The 19,402-nt window shown below is 35.5% G+C and overlaps 1 protein-coding gene across 1 annotated transcript; it reads left to right on the forward strand.

Moving 5' to 3' along the window:
- The first annotated feature begins 1,183 nt into the window (after positions 1 to 1,183).
- LOC125058425 (aldo-keto reductase family 1 member B1-like) lies at positions 1,184 to 18,568 on the forward strand. The gene is made up of 7 exons (XM_047662487.1): positions 1,184 to 1,298; positions 7,778 to 7,920; positions 11,487 to 11,628; positions 14,723 to 14,917; positions 17,367 to 17,566; positions 18,175 to 18,330; positions 18,412 to 18,568. The coding sequence occupies exons 1-7, from the start codon at positions 1,227 to 1,229 to the stop codon at positions 18,449 to 18,451; spliced, it is 948 nt and encodes a 315-aa protein (XP_047518443.1). The 5' UTR covers positions 1,184 to 1,226; the 3' UTR covers positions 18,452 to 18,568.
- Positions 18,569 to 19,402: the final 834 nt, after the last annotated feature.

The raw sequence follows: 19,402 nt of genomic DNA on the forward strand, positions 1-19,402 counted from the left end.
CCGGATTTAGGGGAGGGCAACCAGGGCTACAGTCTTGGGGCCCCCATTATAGAGCATTCGGTTTAAATTCCGACTTGTAAACACTAGTAAAGTTTCGTTTGATTTCTTTTTCGCTGTTTTACCTTTACCTTTGTAAAACATGATTATATTGTTCTTAAATATTAACAGAAATCATTTAAATATTTTTATATGTTTGTTGAATACTAAATGATTTGGTTTCACAATCAATTATTGATTGAAAAACTCGACTGAAAATTTATTTTACTTGGATAATAATTTGGGGCTCCACTCCTTTGTTACCCCGAGACCTCCAGACCTCTAAACCTGGCTGTGTGTTAACAATTCTGTGCGATTTACGTACCACACAATTTTCTATGCTAGCAATGTCGTAATACATACGATCAAAAATCAATGTTCCTCTATGAAGACAAATAATATATATTGTTACAATTGGGAATATAAACGGTACGAACTCGAATTATCTGCGTAATTCGCCAATGTTTCGCGTTTTAGCTAACTACAATTCATGAAGATGTAGACATTTTCCGCCTTACAAAAGAGAGTTTGAGGAAATGCTGCTTTTCCTCATTTGAGGAAATGAGGAAAAGCTGAAGGACTCTGACTTTATTTAGCAGTAGTAATAAATTGTAATTTATTTAATTTCAGTTTATCTATGTAGTTAATTATGATTTCTGTTTCGTATGTTTTGTTTAATGTAATCTGTTTTGTCTTTGTATATTTTCTAAGTGTTTTCTTTTATAATATATGTGTAGCTGTGTTTTCTTTTATAATATATAAGATTACTTATAAATAAGTACAAAAATATCAACGAATTACAGGACTTGTAGACCAGTTAGTATTTTATTTTTAATAACACCTCCCTTTTCATTGGGATTGGTAATGTTTGCGGCCATCGTTAGCCTTTGCAAAAAAAGGTCAGACAAGGCGCCATTATGTGTTGCAGAATATGTGAACTTTAGAAATGTACCACCATAATATTTTTGTGTATTCTTGCAAATAAATTATTATTAATTGAATTAATGAGATGATAGAAATATATTTAAATGTATCTGAAATAAAAAGCGCATTATTATTTTACGATTAATTAATCGCAAGCCGTTGTAGCCGCGCCCTTACGTTCTAGTTACGTTAAAAATACTCCACACGACATTTTCAGTGCAGTATCAATTGAAAAGTCAAAGAGTGAAGATCAAATATTGTTTGCGATGGCGAAAGTACCACTTGTAGTGTTTAGCAATGGACACACTTGCCCAATCATCGGTTTGGGTACTTGGAAGGTAATTTTGTTATTATGTTTATTTATCAATGACATGACAAATTCAAGATATGTAAATATATATACTACTAGCTGGCCTGGCGAACATCGTACCGCCTAACAGTCGATTCTTTATTTTTTTTTAATACTTATTCTGCTATTCGGGACACCGGTCTAGCTATGATGAAAAAAAGAAAGTTGATAAGACAACAAATACATTATGTCAAAAAATAAAAATTTACCTTCCCGGAAACCCTCCACTAACACTTGAACTTTATGATATGGTATTAAAGTTCAAATTGACTTTTAAGTATTATTACGAATACTATGTATGGGAATATAGAAAAGTGTTGTTTTTAGACTTTTTCCCTCAAGTTTTAAATTTTTCTCTGCGTAAGAACCATCCTCGTACTTCAATGAATATTATAAAAAAAGAATTGGTCAAATCGGTCAAGCCGTTTTCATGTTATGTCGTGACAACGGAAAACGGGTTTCATTTTTATATATATAGACTATCATAACAATCAAATATTACATAGTAACAATAAAAAGAAAATTAAAACAAATTTAAAAAGTTATGTCTTTTGTGGCAGTGTACCTTTAAAGCTGGCAGCATTTCTTTTATTGTACTACTAGCCGTTTCCCGCCCGGCGAATTGAAATAGGAAATAAATAAAATTTTATGTTTCATTATTATTTTTTTTCATATTTTTATTATTCTTCTTTTTAACTTCCCGCTAAGAAAATTGAAAATTTTCGAAAATCGAGTTTTTAACAGATGTTGACGTTTTGAGGTTCTAGGAAGCCTCCCCGAATGTTTCCGCGGCGAAGTCCGTATGTATACATTTTCATAAAAGTAAAACAGCAATAAAAAAATGAAAGAACGTTGGAATTTAAAAAATAAATAGCCATAAACCTAGGAAAAATTGCATCGAATGGCAGTAGTTTCATGTCGATACGATCAGTGGTTTAGGCGTGAAGGAGCCTCAAACGAAGACCATTTTTCTTATCTTTATATATATAATTCTTCTGTGAGTGTGTATGTCACTGAACTTCTCTCAAACGACTGCACTGGACCGATTTTGATGAAATTTTTTGTGTGTGTTCAAGGGGATCTGGGAATGGTTTAGATTCACAAATCAGCCCGCCAGGAGGCGCTGCAGTGGGTACTTTCATACTTTGCTTTACTAATTCCTTGAAATATCATGCAGGACAACGTCTGTCGGGTCGACTAGTATATATGTATATAGATTTTAAGTACATATTTACATACATTTATGTGACCCCAGAACTAGTGCTTTCCTTAACGAATAAGTATCGCAATTTAAAGCATCGCTAGTTAAAGGTACACTGCCACCATTAGCTGAAAAAAAAAACAACATTAGCTGTTAAAATATAAACAGGAATTTATAGTAGACACAAAAGACAATATATGTATGTTAGTATGCGTAAAATATTATTCATGAGCCGAAAGACCTGTTTTTGATAGATTTTTAAACCCACGAGTGCTATGGATGTCAATACGCAACATTGCGTTATCGCCCCGGTCTTGAGTAAATAAAGTCCCTTTTTAGGGAAGATAAGACACTCCCCTGCTCGGTGATATGTAGGTGTCCTTTGTATTAAATGCTATTAATTAAAGTTAAAGCGTTAAAATATTTACGCAAGAATTAATTTTTTTTTCACTATGTGCGCATTTAACTTTCGCTCGAACGGTGAAGGAAAGCATCGTAACATAGACCCAAAAACTCGACAGCGTTTGTCAGGCACAGAATCACCTACTTGCCATTTTATTTATTTATTTATTAAAGTTTACCATATAATACATATTACTAATTGTACGGCATATTTTATAAAAAATTTCATCTAAAATGTATGACAATTGAAGTAAACATAAGTGTCAAAAAAAACTATGAAAAAATACAATCAAATTATATATCGAATACATCAAATTCTCGTGTCACAATGTTCGTTCCCATACTCCTCCGAAATGGCTCGACCGATTCTTATGAAATTGTTTATGCATATTCAGTAAGTCTGAGAATTGGCTATCTATCTATCAATCCCCTAAGTGATAAGGGGTGTCCACCCTAAAAATTTATTTTTTATTTTTTAAACAATTTTTTTTGTTTTTATTTTTTTATGATACAGCAAACAAAAATACATACAATCCCTAATTTTCACCCCTCTACGATCAACCCCTATTTTTATTAGCTATGTTTATTGAACTAAAAAATGTTTTCATAGAAACAATATACATGGGAAAACAACGTTTGCCGTGTCAGCTAGTACAAGATAAAATAAGCATACAATGAAGTTACCAGAAACTTTTGGTAAAGCAAAAAAAAATCATCAGCAAAACAGCGAATTATGTTCGAGATAGGCAACAATGCTTTCTCTAAAATCGATTAAATTGACAATTGATAATGAAACAGCCCTGCGATTCTGTAACTCACTTTTCGAACTCACGCAGCGGTTTTCGCATCGGCGGTCGCTCTTAAATCGTGAAGCAGTCATTTTATGATTTAGCATTCGGAAAAGGTGGGAGCTTGTAGTTTATTTTTTATCAGAATGCCAAATCATAAAATGACTGCTTCACGACTGATTTAAGAGCGACCGCCGATGCGAAAACTGCTGCGTGAGTTACAGAATCGCAGGGCAGATACATAAATCTGAGACCTATAGCGCCACTGATTAATTTTGATTTTGATTAATTTTGCACGCCTCTGGCAGTGCTCTACTCTCAACATGTCAAAAAACCCAGTCTTTCGAAACTTGAATGACTTTTTTCTCACTAATATAACACTTACAGGATAATATGAGTGCACTAAAATCGAGTTAAATAATCTATCAAGCACATATGGTATTTTTTATGAACAATTATTTTGTTTAACATAGTAAATAATAACATTAAAATCAATCATTCTTGGACGTCCGTCAGTCTGTGATACATGTATGTGGCAGAGAAATTGGTTGAAAAATTTATCGTACTAGAATACTTTTTTTCTTATTATATAAAGTTATACCCTGGGCTGATTCCTAGTTAATATTAGCGTTCTAAGTACTGTCGTTTAATTATAATTTGTAAAAAACTAAAATACGACTGTGTATTTTCCTCACCTTAGAGTTATGGCGCCACTATATAATTTTTTTTATTATATTATTGTTTTTTTCAATCATTCATTTTCATTTATTGGAGCGAAGTTCCTTATCGCGCGTTGTGAAAGGGGGCTAGACGGAAAAATTCTTTCGAAAAGTTGTCACGACACTTTTTTGCTATTTGCTATTGTAATACACCGGTTCTCGTCCGATCACCGAAGTTAAGCAACGTCGGGTGAGGTCAGTACTTGGATGGGTGACCGCCTGGATTATATAAGATTGGTGTCGAGAAAATCTATCATACTGTTATGATACCAATTAACATATAAATTAATCGAGAGGAATTTCGTTCCATCCGGGTGTCCCTTGACACCTCTAAAGTTTATTTTTTTTGTTATTTTGTTTTAAAAGACTTGAGTTTTTGTTTTAGAATTTTTTTTTTAATGAGAAAGACCACTATGAGGCGTGCATTTTGGATTTTCCAAACTATTTTAATTTTATTACGAATATTAACGCAAATTTATTACATTATTGACGCACAAAGGTTTTATTTAGTAGTAATTTACTCCATCTTAACTACTGAGTCACGAGTTAAAAATTCCGTTGCTAATCAGTTTTGTTTCCAATTCTATTAGCAGTCAATTCGATTCAATGTCAAGTGAATTTGCATCCAAAAGCCACAAAACTGTCTTATTTAATATGTTTAGGGTCTGTTTCACAATGTATGGATAAAGTACCAAATAGCTATGCAACACAAATTATTTGGAAGATAAAATGTGCTATTTGACACTTCATCGGACTCATAACTTATGATGGACTTTTTGTGACGAAAGCGCCAGCTGACAGTCGTGAAACGCAACAATAGTGTTTATCCTACCAATAAGTAATAAATAGCTAATTTGGAACTTATGTAGAACTTATCCGTACATTGTGAAACAGACCCTTAATATTATAGAATAACTACTTTTATCCACTAAGTGAGTCCTGACCGTATAAATCCAAGAAATCATAACGGGAATTATTATGATAGAAAATGCCGTGAATCTCTTCAATTAATTGTCAAGGAAACCAAAAATTACGCGGAAATAAACACAAAACGTCAATAATAAAAATAATAAATAACCAAAAACGTGTGTGTACTTATGTACACGCGTTAGAAGTTATACTTCTTTGGCGTAACAAGATAAAAATCTTTTTATTTTTTTATCTTTCGCCCTTATTCTACGTTTGTAGAAAAAACGACACAAACAATAGAACAAAGTTATTTAATACATTGAAAGTTTAATTAAAACGCATTATCTAGTTAAATAAAGTTAATTTAAAAAATTATTTCTACATAATTAAATAAATGGACATTTTTTATTTTAAAACTAGTAGACTCGGCCAAGCGTTGCTGTGGCTAAGATTTTTGTTATATTACATAGTAGTAAACTATTCAAGAGAAAAGGCAGGAGAACACGAATCCACCATGCTTTTTTGGTGATTATGCCATTAAATTGTAGTTTATGTGAAACGGATTAATACCTAGGTACGAATAAAGAGCCTTTTCTAGCGGTGGTATTTTAATTTAAAAAAATAATAATAAAAGGACGCTTATTGTGACGTAACTATAAAAGATAGAGACATGCTGTCGCGACATTTTTTATAGATAGTGATGTGTCCTGAAAAATTGTACTACATCATTTTGTTCTATCATTAATAGTTTTCGCAGCGCACGCGATTGAAGGAAGTTTTTTGTTTATTTTTTTGAAAATGAAACATAGCCTATGTCACTCGGAAAAAGTGTAGCTTGCCAACGGTGAAAGGATTTTTGAAATCGGTCCAGTAGTTTCGGAGCCTATTCATTTCAAACAAACAAAAAATCAAATCTTTCCTCTTTATAATATTAGTATAGATGTTGACTATAGCTAACTTCAAGGTGTCGCTTTTATAAGACGCACACCGCGCGCGGATGGTAATAATTTACTCTCATCATTTTAACGCGCCAAAAGAAGTATAACTTTAAAAATACTTAAATTATCCCTATATAAGGGCCTCAGCTCAGGCTGTTTTGGCGAGCGTAGCTCGTAGCTCGTGACTAGTGCAAGGGTGTCTCCTGCGAGACTTGGAACTAGGCTTGGGCCACCACGGGGTGGTCAATCGCCTGAAGTGAGCTAAGGGACCTCAGCTTCCCCAGTGAAGGCGGTTTTGGAAAACAACTCGACTATACTAGCTCTGAAACAGCCCGAACAAATGTTGCCTCCTGATAAATGAGTATCTTTATGTAAATACTAGCCGTTTCGCGCCCGCTTTGCTGGACGAATTAAAATAAATTTTATGTTTCATTATTTTTTTTTTTTTTCATATTTTTATTATTCTTCTTTTTAACTTCCCGCTAAGAAAATTGAAATATTTCGAAAATCGAGTTTTTAACAGATGTTGACGTTTAGAGGTTCTAGGAAGCCTCCCCGAATGTTTCCGCGGTGAAGTCCGTATGGATAAATTTTCATAAAAGTAAAACAGCAATAAAAAAATGAAGGAACGTTAGAATTCGTAAAATAAAATAGCCATAAACCATCTAGGAAAAATTTCGCATCGAATGGTGGTAGTTTCATGTCGATACGATCAGTGGTTTAGGCGTGATTGAGCCTCAAACGAAGACCATTTTCATTATATATATATAGAAGACTAGTAGACTCGGCCAAGCGTTGCTGTGTTACAATACTCTTACAATATTCTTAACCTCTATAGTAATAATAATAATTCTTCTTCTTCTTTTAGTGCCTCTCCATTACTGGAGGTTGGCCGTCAGAATATAATTATAATTAATAAATAATAATTAAAAATGAATAAATAGAAAATTCAATCTAATTATAAAAAAAATTTTTTGGAATTTACGAATAAGTAACGCAATACAGCGAAATACTGAGTGATCAAGGTGCACTGCCACAAGGAACAAACTTTACCGATAATTAAAATTGTAAAATATTCAAGTTTTATATTTAATGATTAAAATTATCAATTATTTTGCATTAAATTTGTAATCGCATTCATGACTCCCTTCTTTTTTATATAACAGGTGGTAAACACCTCACCTGATATTATGTGATACCACCATGGACACTTTCAAAGCCAGAAGGCTCGCAAATGCCACGTTTTAGGAATTGGTACGCTCTTTTCTTGGACCTTAGTCGAATTGGTTTGGAAATAGGGATGTGAAAAAATAATCGATTATAAAATAAAACATTTTATCTTTCGCCTTATACTACTTTTGTAGAAATAACGACACTAACAATAGAAACAATTTATTCCCATTTTTCTCTAACGCGCCATAAGAAATATAACTTCAAAATGACTAGTATTTTGACTTTAATTTGCCAGTTACTTAACTTTATGTACTAAGCAATCAATATATAATTTTCAGTCAAAACCTGGTGAGGTCACGCAGGCAGTCAAGGATGCGATTGACATAGGCTACAGGCACATTGACTGCGCACACATATATGGAAATGAGAAAGAGGTGGGGGAGGCTTTAAAAGCTAAATTTGCTGATGGGACTATTAAGAGGTGAGGAATGACACACACACAGGTCACAGGTACTTCGTTCGGGTAGGAGGATCACCTGATGTAAATAAGCCCATGGATACATTGCCGGAGGTCTCGCAAGTGCGTTGCCGGCCTATTAAAAAGGCCGTTTCACGCGCATTACATCCAACGAATTTTTGGTCTTTCTTGGACACAGTTAAAGTCAGAAAAGGTCAAAATTTCCCATATCATATATAATGCTATACAGTATATTTTACAAGCTATCTTTTTATAAAATATATGGCAATTATGATAAACGACGTATATACGAGGGATTTAACGATTCCTTCACCATAGGACGGAATGTTAATTCTGCAAAAGATTTAATAAAAACTTCACATTTAACGCTGCTCGTAAAATGTGAAGGTAAAAATCGCAAACATTATCACATCGTTATCGTTAATCGTGAGCAATCAAGGGCAATGAAATGCCATAAACCCTGATATATTAGTTTAGATAAGGATTTAAGTTTTTAATTAACAGCCTATATATCAACAATCTGCTGGAAATCACTGCGATGACGTCATTCCCTGAAACGCGCTAACGAAGTATACCTCCAACTTCTTGGCCTTAGCCACTGCCGCCAGCGCGGGACATCAAAGGCAGTCCCACCATGCATGACCTATGCCAACGTAATCTTCGCGCATTGTGACCCTGACCCTAAACCGGATATCCAGCGGTTACAGGCGCTCCAATCGCGATTACAGAATTGCGGCTGGTGCCTCAGGAACGATCACCAACACGACTTGGAGCTCTCTACCATAGCCCAATCACCAATGGATGAATTAGGCGTCCACACGCCACTTCGACAAGGCTAAACATCAACCCGACCCGTTGGTGCGTAAAAGCATCAATGATTACCCTTTCCCGACAAAAAAGAGATCCAAATGATCCAAACGCCTAAGCAAATAGATTAGAAGCGCGGCAAAACAAAATCAAAACTACTAGGGTAAAAACTTTCCTACGCACTTCGCTCACTCCAGTGAGCTTCCAGGCGATTGACTACTCCACGGCCGCCCAAGCCGAGGTTCGAGTCTCACAGGAGAGAGTCACCAGAGCTAGGCTCGCCGAAACGACCAGAGCTGAAGCAGGTCCTTTAAAACCTTAGCCACTGAGGCCTTCGGGCCAGACGGTGATCGATTGGTGGAATGGTGCTGGTGGTCTGTGTAATGGTGCCTTTAGGTCTGGGCCTCAGATTTGTCTCCGTTCCGTGATCTAATAGACAAGTGTGATCACCTACTTGTTAAAAAGAAGAAAGTGACACTGACACTTTCTTCTTTTTAACTTTCTTCTTTTTGGGTCTATGTCGGTTTCCTCTCGATGTATTCCTTCACCGTACGACAGTGTTAAATGAGAGACAGAGATGAAAGTCGCACGTTCAAACTAGGCCAATACTGCTCCATAACTTGTATAATACAATTTCGGTAAATACTAGGTATCCTATAGTTTTACCAACACTAAAATAGTAGGTATATTTTGTGAGGCATATAGCTTTCCAAGTAACAGTTAAGATTCAAAATCGCCTGAGTATGATTTATTGAATTTTGACAGTTCGCGCTAAGGGTCTGTTTCACAATGTACGGATAAGTTCTACATAAGTTCCAATCTATTTATTACTTATTGATAAGATAAACACTATTGTTGCGTTTCACGACTGTCAGATAGCGCTATTCGTCACATAAAGTCCATTATAAGTTATGAGTCCGATGAATGTCAAATAGCACAATTAATCTTCCAAATAATTTATGTGTTGTATAGCTGTTTGATACTTTATCCGTACATTGTGAAACAGACCCTAAGTCTAGTATGAATCTTATATCTGGTACAGCTAAAAGGCTGGACTAAGTTTTCAGTGTTATGTGACTAAGTAATATTTGTGAAAAGTCCTTGCGGACTTTAAGGTACTCTTGGACTTTTGCGATATTATCCACAAATATATTCGTGTTGGGGGAAGGTGTGGTAGGGTTCAAGAAGACCATGTGGCATAATCAAACAAATTGTAAAAGATATAGATTTTATTATAGTATTTACAATTTTCTTGACGGACGTCGAGGTGATGACGGATGGTATTTTGTATTCTGCCTTGACGTCCGATGATGAGAAATTTTGTAGGTTTGACCAGGTTAATTAAGTTTAAAAATCGATTAACAAAAGACGGCTCATTGGTCTAGTGATTTACTAATCAGGTAGGGGTACTCCCCTGACTGCGAATCCATGGGTCCCGGGTTCGATCCCCGGCTGAGACGAACATCGATGTGATGAGCATTTGGTGTTGTGCTTAGGTCTTAGGTGTTTAAATATGTATTTATATGTCTATATATCTATAATATGTATGTATATCCGTTGTACCCATAACACAAGCTTCACCAGCTTAACATGGGACTAGGTCAATTGGTGTGAATTTTCCAATAATAAAAATAAAAAAAAACATAAAAATGATATGCTTCAACATTTATACAACGTATAAGTTTAGTAAACGTAGCAGGTCATTTAAAATCAATACTGAACTTATTATTAAGTTAGTAGTTGAATTGAATCGATATTTGACCTAGTAACGGAAATGTTTGTTCCGCACTTTATATTTAAATAATTTATTTCATATTTAAGAAATGGTACACTTGACACGATGAACTTCGTACCACCTATATATTGTGTCAAAACTTAACACAATTTTAAAACAGACCAAAGATATCATAAAACACACATTTCTGAAGGCTAATAAATTTAACCAAGTGACAATTTCTAAATAGACAAAAGACATTATATTTCATAGGAACAGTTTTATTTAATTCAATTGACGTTATTAGTATTTTTCTTAACGAAAGTTGAATGACAAAACCATTTGTATGAGTGTTAGTGCATGTTAGTATTAACTGCTAAACAGTGAGTAATTAGCACTTAATTGAGTCTGTAAGTAGTGTTATTGGACAATTTCGTATGTTAAATATCCTTATTAGTAAATTAGGTTAGACTTAAATTACTTATTAATAGTCTTAAGTTAGACCCGAAAGTCAAAAATCATTTATTGATATAGGTAACACAATGTACGCGTATGAACGTCAAAAAAGAAATATACATTAAATGCTTCTAATTTTACATAGACTGCCAGTTCTGAAATCAAGGGCGTAGAACGGAAGAGAAGAACTGGCAATCAACTCTCCGCCACACTTTTTAATCGCCATGTTTTTTTTACACGTTTGTAAGGAGCTGCAACCATTACACCATGTTCCACATGACATCTTAATTAATAAATAAAAATAAAAGTTCCATGATGTCTTAGTAAATAATCACGTTTTACATCATTTAAACCTTCCCTGAACTTTCACAAATACTTCAAGATCATAATTAGCCAAATCGGTCCAGCCATTCTCGAGTTTTAGCGAGACAAACGTACAGCAATTCACAAGTAAGTTAAATAGTAAAATAAATATGGGAAACTATAGTGTTAGTTACCGATTACAATAAAATATAAATGTCTTTGATTTAGCGATTAACAAAAAAATATTATGTCCATATACGATATTAAAGAAAAAAATATTTAATTTCAGAGAGGATATATTCATTACCTCAAAACTGTGGTGCACCTACCATCGCCCCGACCTCGTGGAGGGAGCCCTGAAGACGACCCTTACCAACCTGGGACTGGAGTATTTGGATCTCTATTTGATGCACTGGCCACAGGCTTTCAAGGTATTTTATTGAAGTGAAACTTCTATTAAAAAAATTTAGTGTAACATTTTTTCGTTACGCGTCACATTTTTCCGTTACGCGCCATCTTTTGAAGTGAAACTTCTTTATCGGGGTTGGAAAAAAAATTAGTGTAACATTTTTTCGTTGCGCGTCACATTTTTCCGTTACGCGCCATCTTTTGAAGTGAAACTTCTTTATCAACGTATGGGAGAAGTTTTGTAGCAGGTTACGCGCCATGTTGCTTTTTGAAGTCAGAAGTAACAAAAATATATAATAACGATAACAATGATAGTAATACTAATAATTCTATTACAATTAATGAAATTCTGTAATAATCTTAGTAGGTACTACATAGTAGTACAGTAATAAGTTGAAATGAAATAATTGTATTTGTATTCATGTCTATGATAATAAAAGCCTTTTGTTAAACTTTATCTAATTTAACTTTATTTAACCAATTTCTGTAAAGTTGCATATAGTAGATCATTTTTCGAAAAATAAGGTCATAAAGAAGTTTCACTTCTTACGTGTGTACACCTAGTACACGCACACATTTTTTATATTTTAATAATAAGAACGTCTTTATGTTTCCCGTAATGGACCGCGGCTGAGTATATCTTGCACCACTTCAACTACCTTACTCTACAGCTTCCAGTAGCGATCTCAATGAGTTTTTGTTCCCAAGGTTGTGTCTCTTTCTTTTTCTTTTTTTTATGGAACAGGGGGCAAACGGGCAGGAGGCTCACCTGATGTTAAGTGATGCCCATGGACACTCTCAATGCCAGAGGGCTCGCGAGTGCGTTGCCGGCCTTTTAACTATTGGTACGCTCTTTTCTTGAAGGACGAGTCACGTGGCAAATAAATATTGTATACTACCACATAAATTGTAGTACTTTTATACTGATAATTAAAGCAATTCGTGCAAAATTATTCCCGAACCATTCCAAAATATCAAAAATGCACAAAGTTAATATTTAAGTTTGGCACTCCCGGAGTGCAACCCGTCGTTACTTCTATCGAGCGAAGTTATTTAAATCTTGTATCGATCTTTCAAAATGGATACATTTACCCAACTCCACCATATATGTTTTCCATTCGCCCTACTTCAAGAAACAATCGAAAAATGGAAAGAAAAAATGTACTTTTTTGGAGTTTGGCGACCGGATAGGTCCTTAACACTAAAATCTATAGTTGCAATATTTGTAAATATGGGAGCACTATGTATCTACATGATTATATTGTTATTTGCTGTATTGTTTATTATAACATGTGCTTATTTTATTTTAGTATAGTAGTTTTTGAAGTTATACTTCTTTAGGCGCGTTATGAAAAATTGATGAGAGTGAAATTTTACGATGCGCGCGCACCGTGACACAAAATTAACAGTATGAAGTTGCCCACGGAAGATGCTACGGCATTGGACATAATTTAAAAACAACATTCGAATAATAATAGAATTTATGTTACACTTAGGGTCTGTTTCACAATGTACGGATAAGTTCCGAATTAGCTATTTATTACTTATTGGTAGGATAAACACAATTGCTACGTTTCACGACTGTCAGATAGCGCTATTCGTCACATAAAGTCCATCATAAGTTATGAGTCCGATGAAGTGTCAAATAGCACAATTTATCTTCCAAATAATTTATGTGTGGCATAGCTATTTGGTACTTTATCCATACATTGTGAAACAGACCCTTAATGTAAGAGAATCATAATAAATATTTATTTATTTAATTTTTCCAGTCTTTGATTATTTAATTGTGATTAATTATTTGCATGCAATCAAAAACTATTATATTAATAATGCCAAATAAGTTTAACTTCTTACGCGCGTACATAAGTACACGCACCCTTCTTTTATTCTAGGTACATGGTCTTCACATATAATTATCTAATCAATGTATACAAAATATAGTAAAAACTATTTTAAAAGAGTAAGTATGGAGTTTCTTGCCTATTCTTCTCCATATGAAACTACCTTTTGGAAGGGGCAACTACAATTATCTTTTCTTTATATTTTTAACTTGTAATTTTGACTTTCAAAAGTGCCTTTTAGGTAGGGTAACTGAAATAAATAATTTGACTTCACTAAAACAGTATTATCGAATTTTTTAACTAGTCCTTTCTTCACTGTGTTGTGTGATGAATAAATAACTTTACCATTACAACGATACCATTGCATACAAAAAAACCATATTTTGAGTTCAAGGACGTGCTTAACTTCAATAGGTTTAAATGAATCAATATTAGTTTATACTTGACAAACAACACACAAAGAAACCTAATGAGGTCTGGAAAATATGATTTAATTTTCTTTAATAACATAATGGACTTGTTAAAGAAAATTGTCATAATCAAAAGAGCGGAACAAGTTTAAACCCGTTTAACACATAGACTAATTGGGGCTGAATTGTGCTCATCCCAGAATAGTCTAGTGCCCATCCCAGAATGGTGTAGGGTTCGCCATAGAATGGTGTTGTGCCCGCCCTAGAATGGTCTCTTGTGGCCATCCCAGAATTGTGTAGGATCTGCAACAGAAACGTGTAGGGTCCGCCCTAGAAAGGTGTAGTGCCCGCCCGAGAATGGTCTCTTGTGGCCATCCCAGAATGGTGTAGGGTCCGCCCCAGAATGGTCTAGTGCCCGCCCCAGAATGGTATCTTGTGGCCATCCCAGAATGATGTAGGGCCCATCCCAGAATGGAGAATACAGCGAATCATATGTGCGCTTTTCGTTGCTCACAGATCCAAAAATAAATAAGGTCGGATACAAGAGTGGGCAAATAGGGTACACACCGTACATAGATGTGCTTCACACTTTGTTTTGTCCAACATCCAACATCACCTTATACTTAATCTCATGGGGAGCCCAATTCGCGGAATTTCTCCAAATGACTTTTTACCAGCGCATCATATAAGACTCTCACATATTCGTGATAACGTATGCTTGTCTCAGTACAAATCCAAGTTATTCATAAGAATTTAGACTTACCGTCTTGTGTTTACCAAATATCATGTCCAAAATAATAGAAACTCTATTTCTCTCTATTTTATTGTTCAAATTTTGAAATACCATATTTCTTCTTTTCCAGGAAGAGATAGACGAATTTCCAACAGATAAGGATGACAAAGTGATTCCCTCGACTGTAGATTACGTGGACACGTATAAAGCCATGGAGAACCTAGTAGACAAGGGCCTGGTGAGGAGCATCGGTGTCTCCAACTTTAATAAGAAGCAGCTGGACAGGGTATTGGAAGCTTCCAGAATCAAGCCCGCGGTACAACAGGTATGCTTTTGTTTACTATTTCAATACCACGTCTACTGTGGTCTCTATTGGGAAAACCAATGTGAAAAGGAAATATTGGGTGTTCCAACACCGCTAACCTTAAGTGTCCAAGGGTTTTGATATTGTCTACGATAGATTTTTTAAATCGGACACTATCGAAAAAAATAAAACGTGTAGCACTCGGGGACGTAGCCGCTATAATGCATAGCATTATTTATCAACCTATGCAATTATGATTATTTTTTATTTATGCAGTATATTTTTTTCTTTGATATTAATTTAATCTACAACTCTACCAGACTCAGAATAACACGCCTATTTAGTCTCTCACTCTAAAGCCGGGCGCATACATACTGATTCCTGATCAGAAATCCTGATCAGGTTTCCTAATCAAGAATTCCGTGTGGAGAGCGCACACATTCTGTTTTTTGCATTCGGAATTTAAACGATCCGTTCGATCATAGACGCTTCTGATAACGCACGAGTATGGACGACGAAGACGAATTGATGCTCATTTCTCTTTTATTAGCGCTAGACAAAAAGGGCATAAAACGTCGTTATTGGGTGCATCCACTGAATACCCAAAGATTAACTGAGAGTCAATTCTATGTCAAAAGAGCAAAGTTACGGGCATACCCAGAAGAATTCTTCAAATATTACAGGATGTCAATGAAATCCTTTGATTAGCTTCATAATAGCATACGAGATAAAATAAAAAAGCAAAATACGCACACAGCGCCAACGCGATTCTGAATGAAAATTTCCGTACGTGTGCGGTGATCGAGCCAAAATGTATGCGAATGCTGCGTTCGGGGTGACGTCATCAGGTTTTTTTCCGTTCTTCCAAAACGAACGCACGGAGAAATTCCGAACCGAACGTCAGGTTTTTTTCTGTCCGGAAAAAGTAAGAACGGTGTGCGCCTTGTCGAACATTTTGTATGCACGCGGACCATTCAGGTTTCCGAATCTGAAACCCTGATACGGAAACCTGATCCGGAATCAGTATGTATGCGCCCGGCTTAAAGCCGGGCGCATACATACTGATTCCTGATCAGAAATCCTGATCAGGTTTCCTAATCAAGAATTCCGTGTGGAGAGCGCACACATTCTGTTTTTTGCATTCGGAATTTAAACAATCAGTTCGATCATAGACGCTTCTGATAACGCACGAGTATGGACGACGAAGACGAATTGATGCTCATTGCTCTTTTATTGGCGCTAGACAAAAAGGGCATAAAACGTCGTTATTGGGTGCATCCACTGAATACCCAAAGATTAACTGAGAGTCAATTCTATGTCAAAAGAGCAAAGTTACGGGCATACCCAGAAGAATTCTTCAAATATTACAGGATGTCAATGAAATCCTTTGATGAGCTTCATAATAGCGTTACACGTCGTACGTCCACTCGGCACAGCGCCAACGCGATTCTGAATGAAAATCCGTACGTGTGCGGCGATCGAGCCAAAATGTATGCGAATGCTGCGTTCGGGGTGACGTTATCAGGTTTTTTTCCGTTCTTCCAAAACGAACGCACGGCGAAATTCCGAACCGAACGTCAGGTTTTTTTCTGTCCGGAAAAAGTAAGAACGGTGTGCGCCTTGTCGAACATTTTGTATGCACGCGGACCATTCAGGTTTCCGAATCTGAAACCCTGATACGGAAACCTGATCCGGAATCAGTATGTATGCGCCCGGCTTAACACGTACCGGCAGCACCGGCCGCGCTTACGTTACGTCACCGATCTCTTCAGAGATGTGAAAACTCAGTATGCATTCTGTCCCGCTCTAACGTGAATTAGCCGCACCTTCTTGAGCAGTGTTGGCCTAGTGAATTCAGCGCGCGACTCTCATCCCTGAGGTCGTAGATTCGATCCCCGGCTGTGCACCAATGGACTTTCTTTCTATGTGCGCATTTAACATTCGCTCGAACAGTGAAGGAAAAAAAGTCGACGGCGTGTGTCAGGCACAGGCGGCTGATCACCTACTTGCCTATTAGATTGAAAAATTATCATGAAACAAATTCAGATATCTGAGGCTTAAACAGGTTGTAGCGCCACTGATTTCTTTTATATATTACTTCATCGTGTGTTAGGTTTTTTAATATTTAGTTATTGTTAATATTATTTTACCTTTTTTTAGTTACTTAACTTTTTTAGTTACTTACACCACATAGTAGTAACTAAAGAGTCACTAGGTGGTCACGAAACGTATTACTAGACTTGGGAACAGTACTATACTTGGGTACTGAAAAACGTTACGGCGAGTTACATGGGGGGGGGTCAATAATCTTCAAAAATTGCGTTACGTAATACTTGAACGCTCCCTTAGGGCAAGACAGCCACGTCTTTCAGTAATGAAGACTACGTAGAAGAAGAGAAATATCTTATTTTTTATAATAATTGAACAGAAACTCGGAACTGAAACCTCACCGATATATATTTTATTTTAGATCGAATGCCACCCGTATCTTAATCAGCAAAAGATGTTTGACTATTGCAAGTCGCATGGTATCGTAGTTACTGCGTACTCTCCTCTCGGGTCCCCTGATAGACCCTGGGCGAAACCCGGAGACCCCTCCCTCATGGACGACCAGCGATTGAAGTCCATCGCTGACAGATACAACAAGACTGTACCACAGATTTTGATAAGGTCAGTGAATCGTGCTCATTTATTTATTTATAAATAATAATCTACTAATTGCAACCAGAGTTTCGGTAAATCTATTAAACTGGAACTGTTTTCTATAAAATTATCTTCATTGATTGGCCTCTTCGTGGAATAATTAAGAACATAAAAATATAATAAAGCTTGCTAGCGGACTTTGAAATCTGTATTTAAATTTAAATGTAATACATGCAGTATGCAGGAGTATTTGTATGGTACATGTAGTGCATGTATTAGCAAGTTGCACTAGATAGAGAATAGTTTTTAATGACGTTCATAAGTGTTTGATTAGTTATATAACATATAATAGAAAAAACAGCGCCTTGTTGTGATTTAAAGCAAAACAATTGTTGATAAAATCGTAATAGTTACATTGGTCACGGTTAGAGGCGCTGATTATATTATTTCGCTGATTATATTAAGAATCTGTGGCTCTTTTTATTAATGATTACAGAAGACGTATAAGATACATTCAGCAATTACAGTTTTTTTTTACAGGTTCACAACATAAAAAAAGATATAAGAATAATTGTGTATAATTTTTCAATATTACGAGTTAATCTTCGTGTCCTATACCAAAAATGTTATTACAGATACGCAATCGACCGTCAAATGATAGTAATCCCAAAGTCGGTAACGAAAAGCCGTATTGAACAGAACTTCAACGTTTTCGACTTCCAGCTGTCGCCTGAAGACCTTAGCTTGATCGCCACCTTGGAATGCAACGGGCGTCTTTGCACTATGGGAGAGTAAGTATCCGAGCATCATGATTATTATTTATTAAATTCCGATATAATAACTGTTACTATATAATTCATGTTAATTTTCAGCACCCACCACCCGGACTATCCATTCCATGATGAATTTTAGTTGCACCACAGATAAAGCTTATTCCTACAACGAACGCAGCACGACTAGTATCTGTATACGTCAATGCGATATGTCAGGTTGACAGCCCGCCACTTTTGAATTCTAAACAAATTATATTCTGTATATTTCTAATTCTAGGCAAATTAAGAATTCTAAAAACTATATAAAATTTTGGCTTTTCACAATTATATTTTATTTTCTAATAGCTATTTAATTTTACGTATAGCGATAATACTTTGTAATGCGTGCTTACAATATCTATATACATGTATATAAGTCGTGATAGTAGAACTAGCAATAACTCTAGAACGGGTGAACCGATTTGGCTGGAAATTGGTGGGGAGTTAGCATAGCTATTTAATTTTACTTATGGCGATAATACTTTGTAATGCGTGCTTACAATATCTATATACATGTATATAAGTCGTGATAGTGGAACTATTTATAACTCAAGAACGGGTGAACCGATTTGGCTGGAAATTGGTGGGGAGTTTAGAACCAGAAGACAGACTTTGGATCCTATTTCCGTGGGACGTGACAAAACAAAATGCAACTGACAGCTAAACGTAATGTTATCTATGATTAAGTATGATTGAAATTTTGACACTTAGACGTTTTGATGTTGATGTGTTAATTAATTATTTCGAGTTTCTTAGCTTATCGTGCCGATATTATCATTAACAATTCCACGATCAAGACGATCGAATCTATCCCGATAAGACCGTGATGCAATAAATGGATGGACCGATTTTGATGAGTGTTTAATTATTATATTTATAGATTTTATTATGTATAATTAGGTGCTTTTTGTTTGTTTTTTTTAAGTTTGAAATGTTGTATTTAAGACCTTTACACGTGATCACGTGACCTTTCAAGTTCTATTTGCGTTGGTTTTGCATTTAGTGAACGACTGCAGTGTCTTATATTTGTCATTTTAACTAATTTTAATTG

Source organism: Pieris napi, chromosome 18 (assembly GCF_905475465.1).
Source record: "Pieris napi chromosome 18, ilPieNapi1.2, whole genome shotgun sequence".
NCBI lineage: Eukaryota > Metazoa > Arthropoda > Insecta > Lepidoptera > Pieridae > Pieris > Pieris napi.

What these genes read in the sequence shown, in the direction of transcription:
- LOC125058425 (XM_047662487.1), top strand. Translation starts at nt 1,227, where the DNA reads ATGGCGAAAGTACCACTTGTAGTGTTTAGCAATGGACACACTTGCCCA. An exon ending in GTACCACAGATTTTGATAAG is followed by an intron (nt 17,567 to 18,174) that starts GTCAGTGAATCG and finishes ATGTTATTACAG; the next exon opens with ATACGCAATCGACCGTCAAA. An exon ending in CGTCTTTGCACTATGGGAGA is followed by an intron (nt 18,331 to 18,411) that starts GTAAGTATCCGA and finishes GTTAATTTTCAG; the next exon opens with CACCCACCACCCGGACTATC.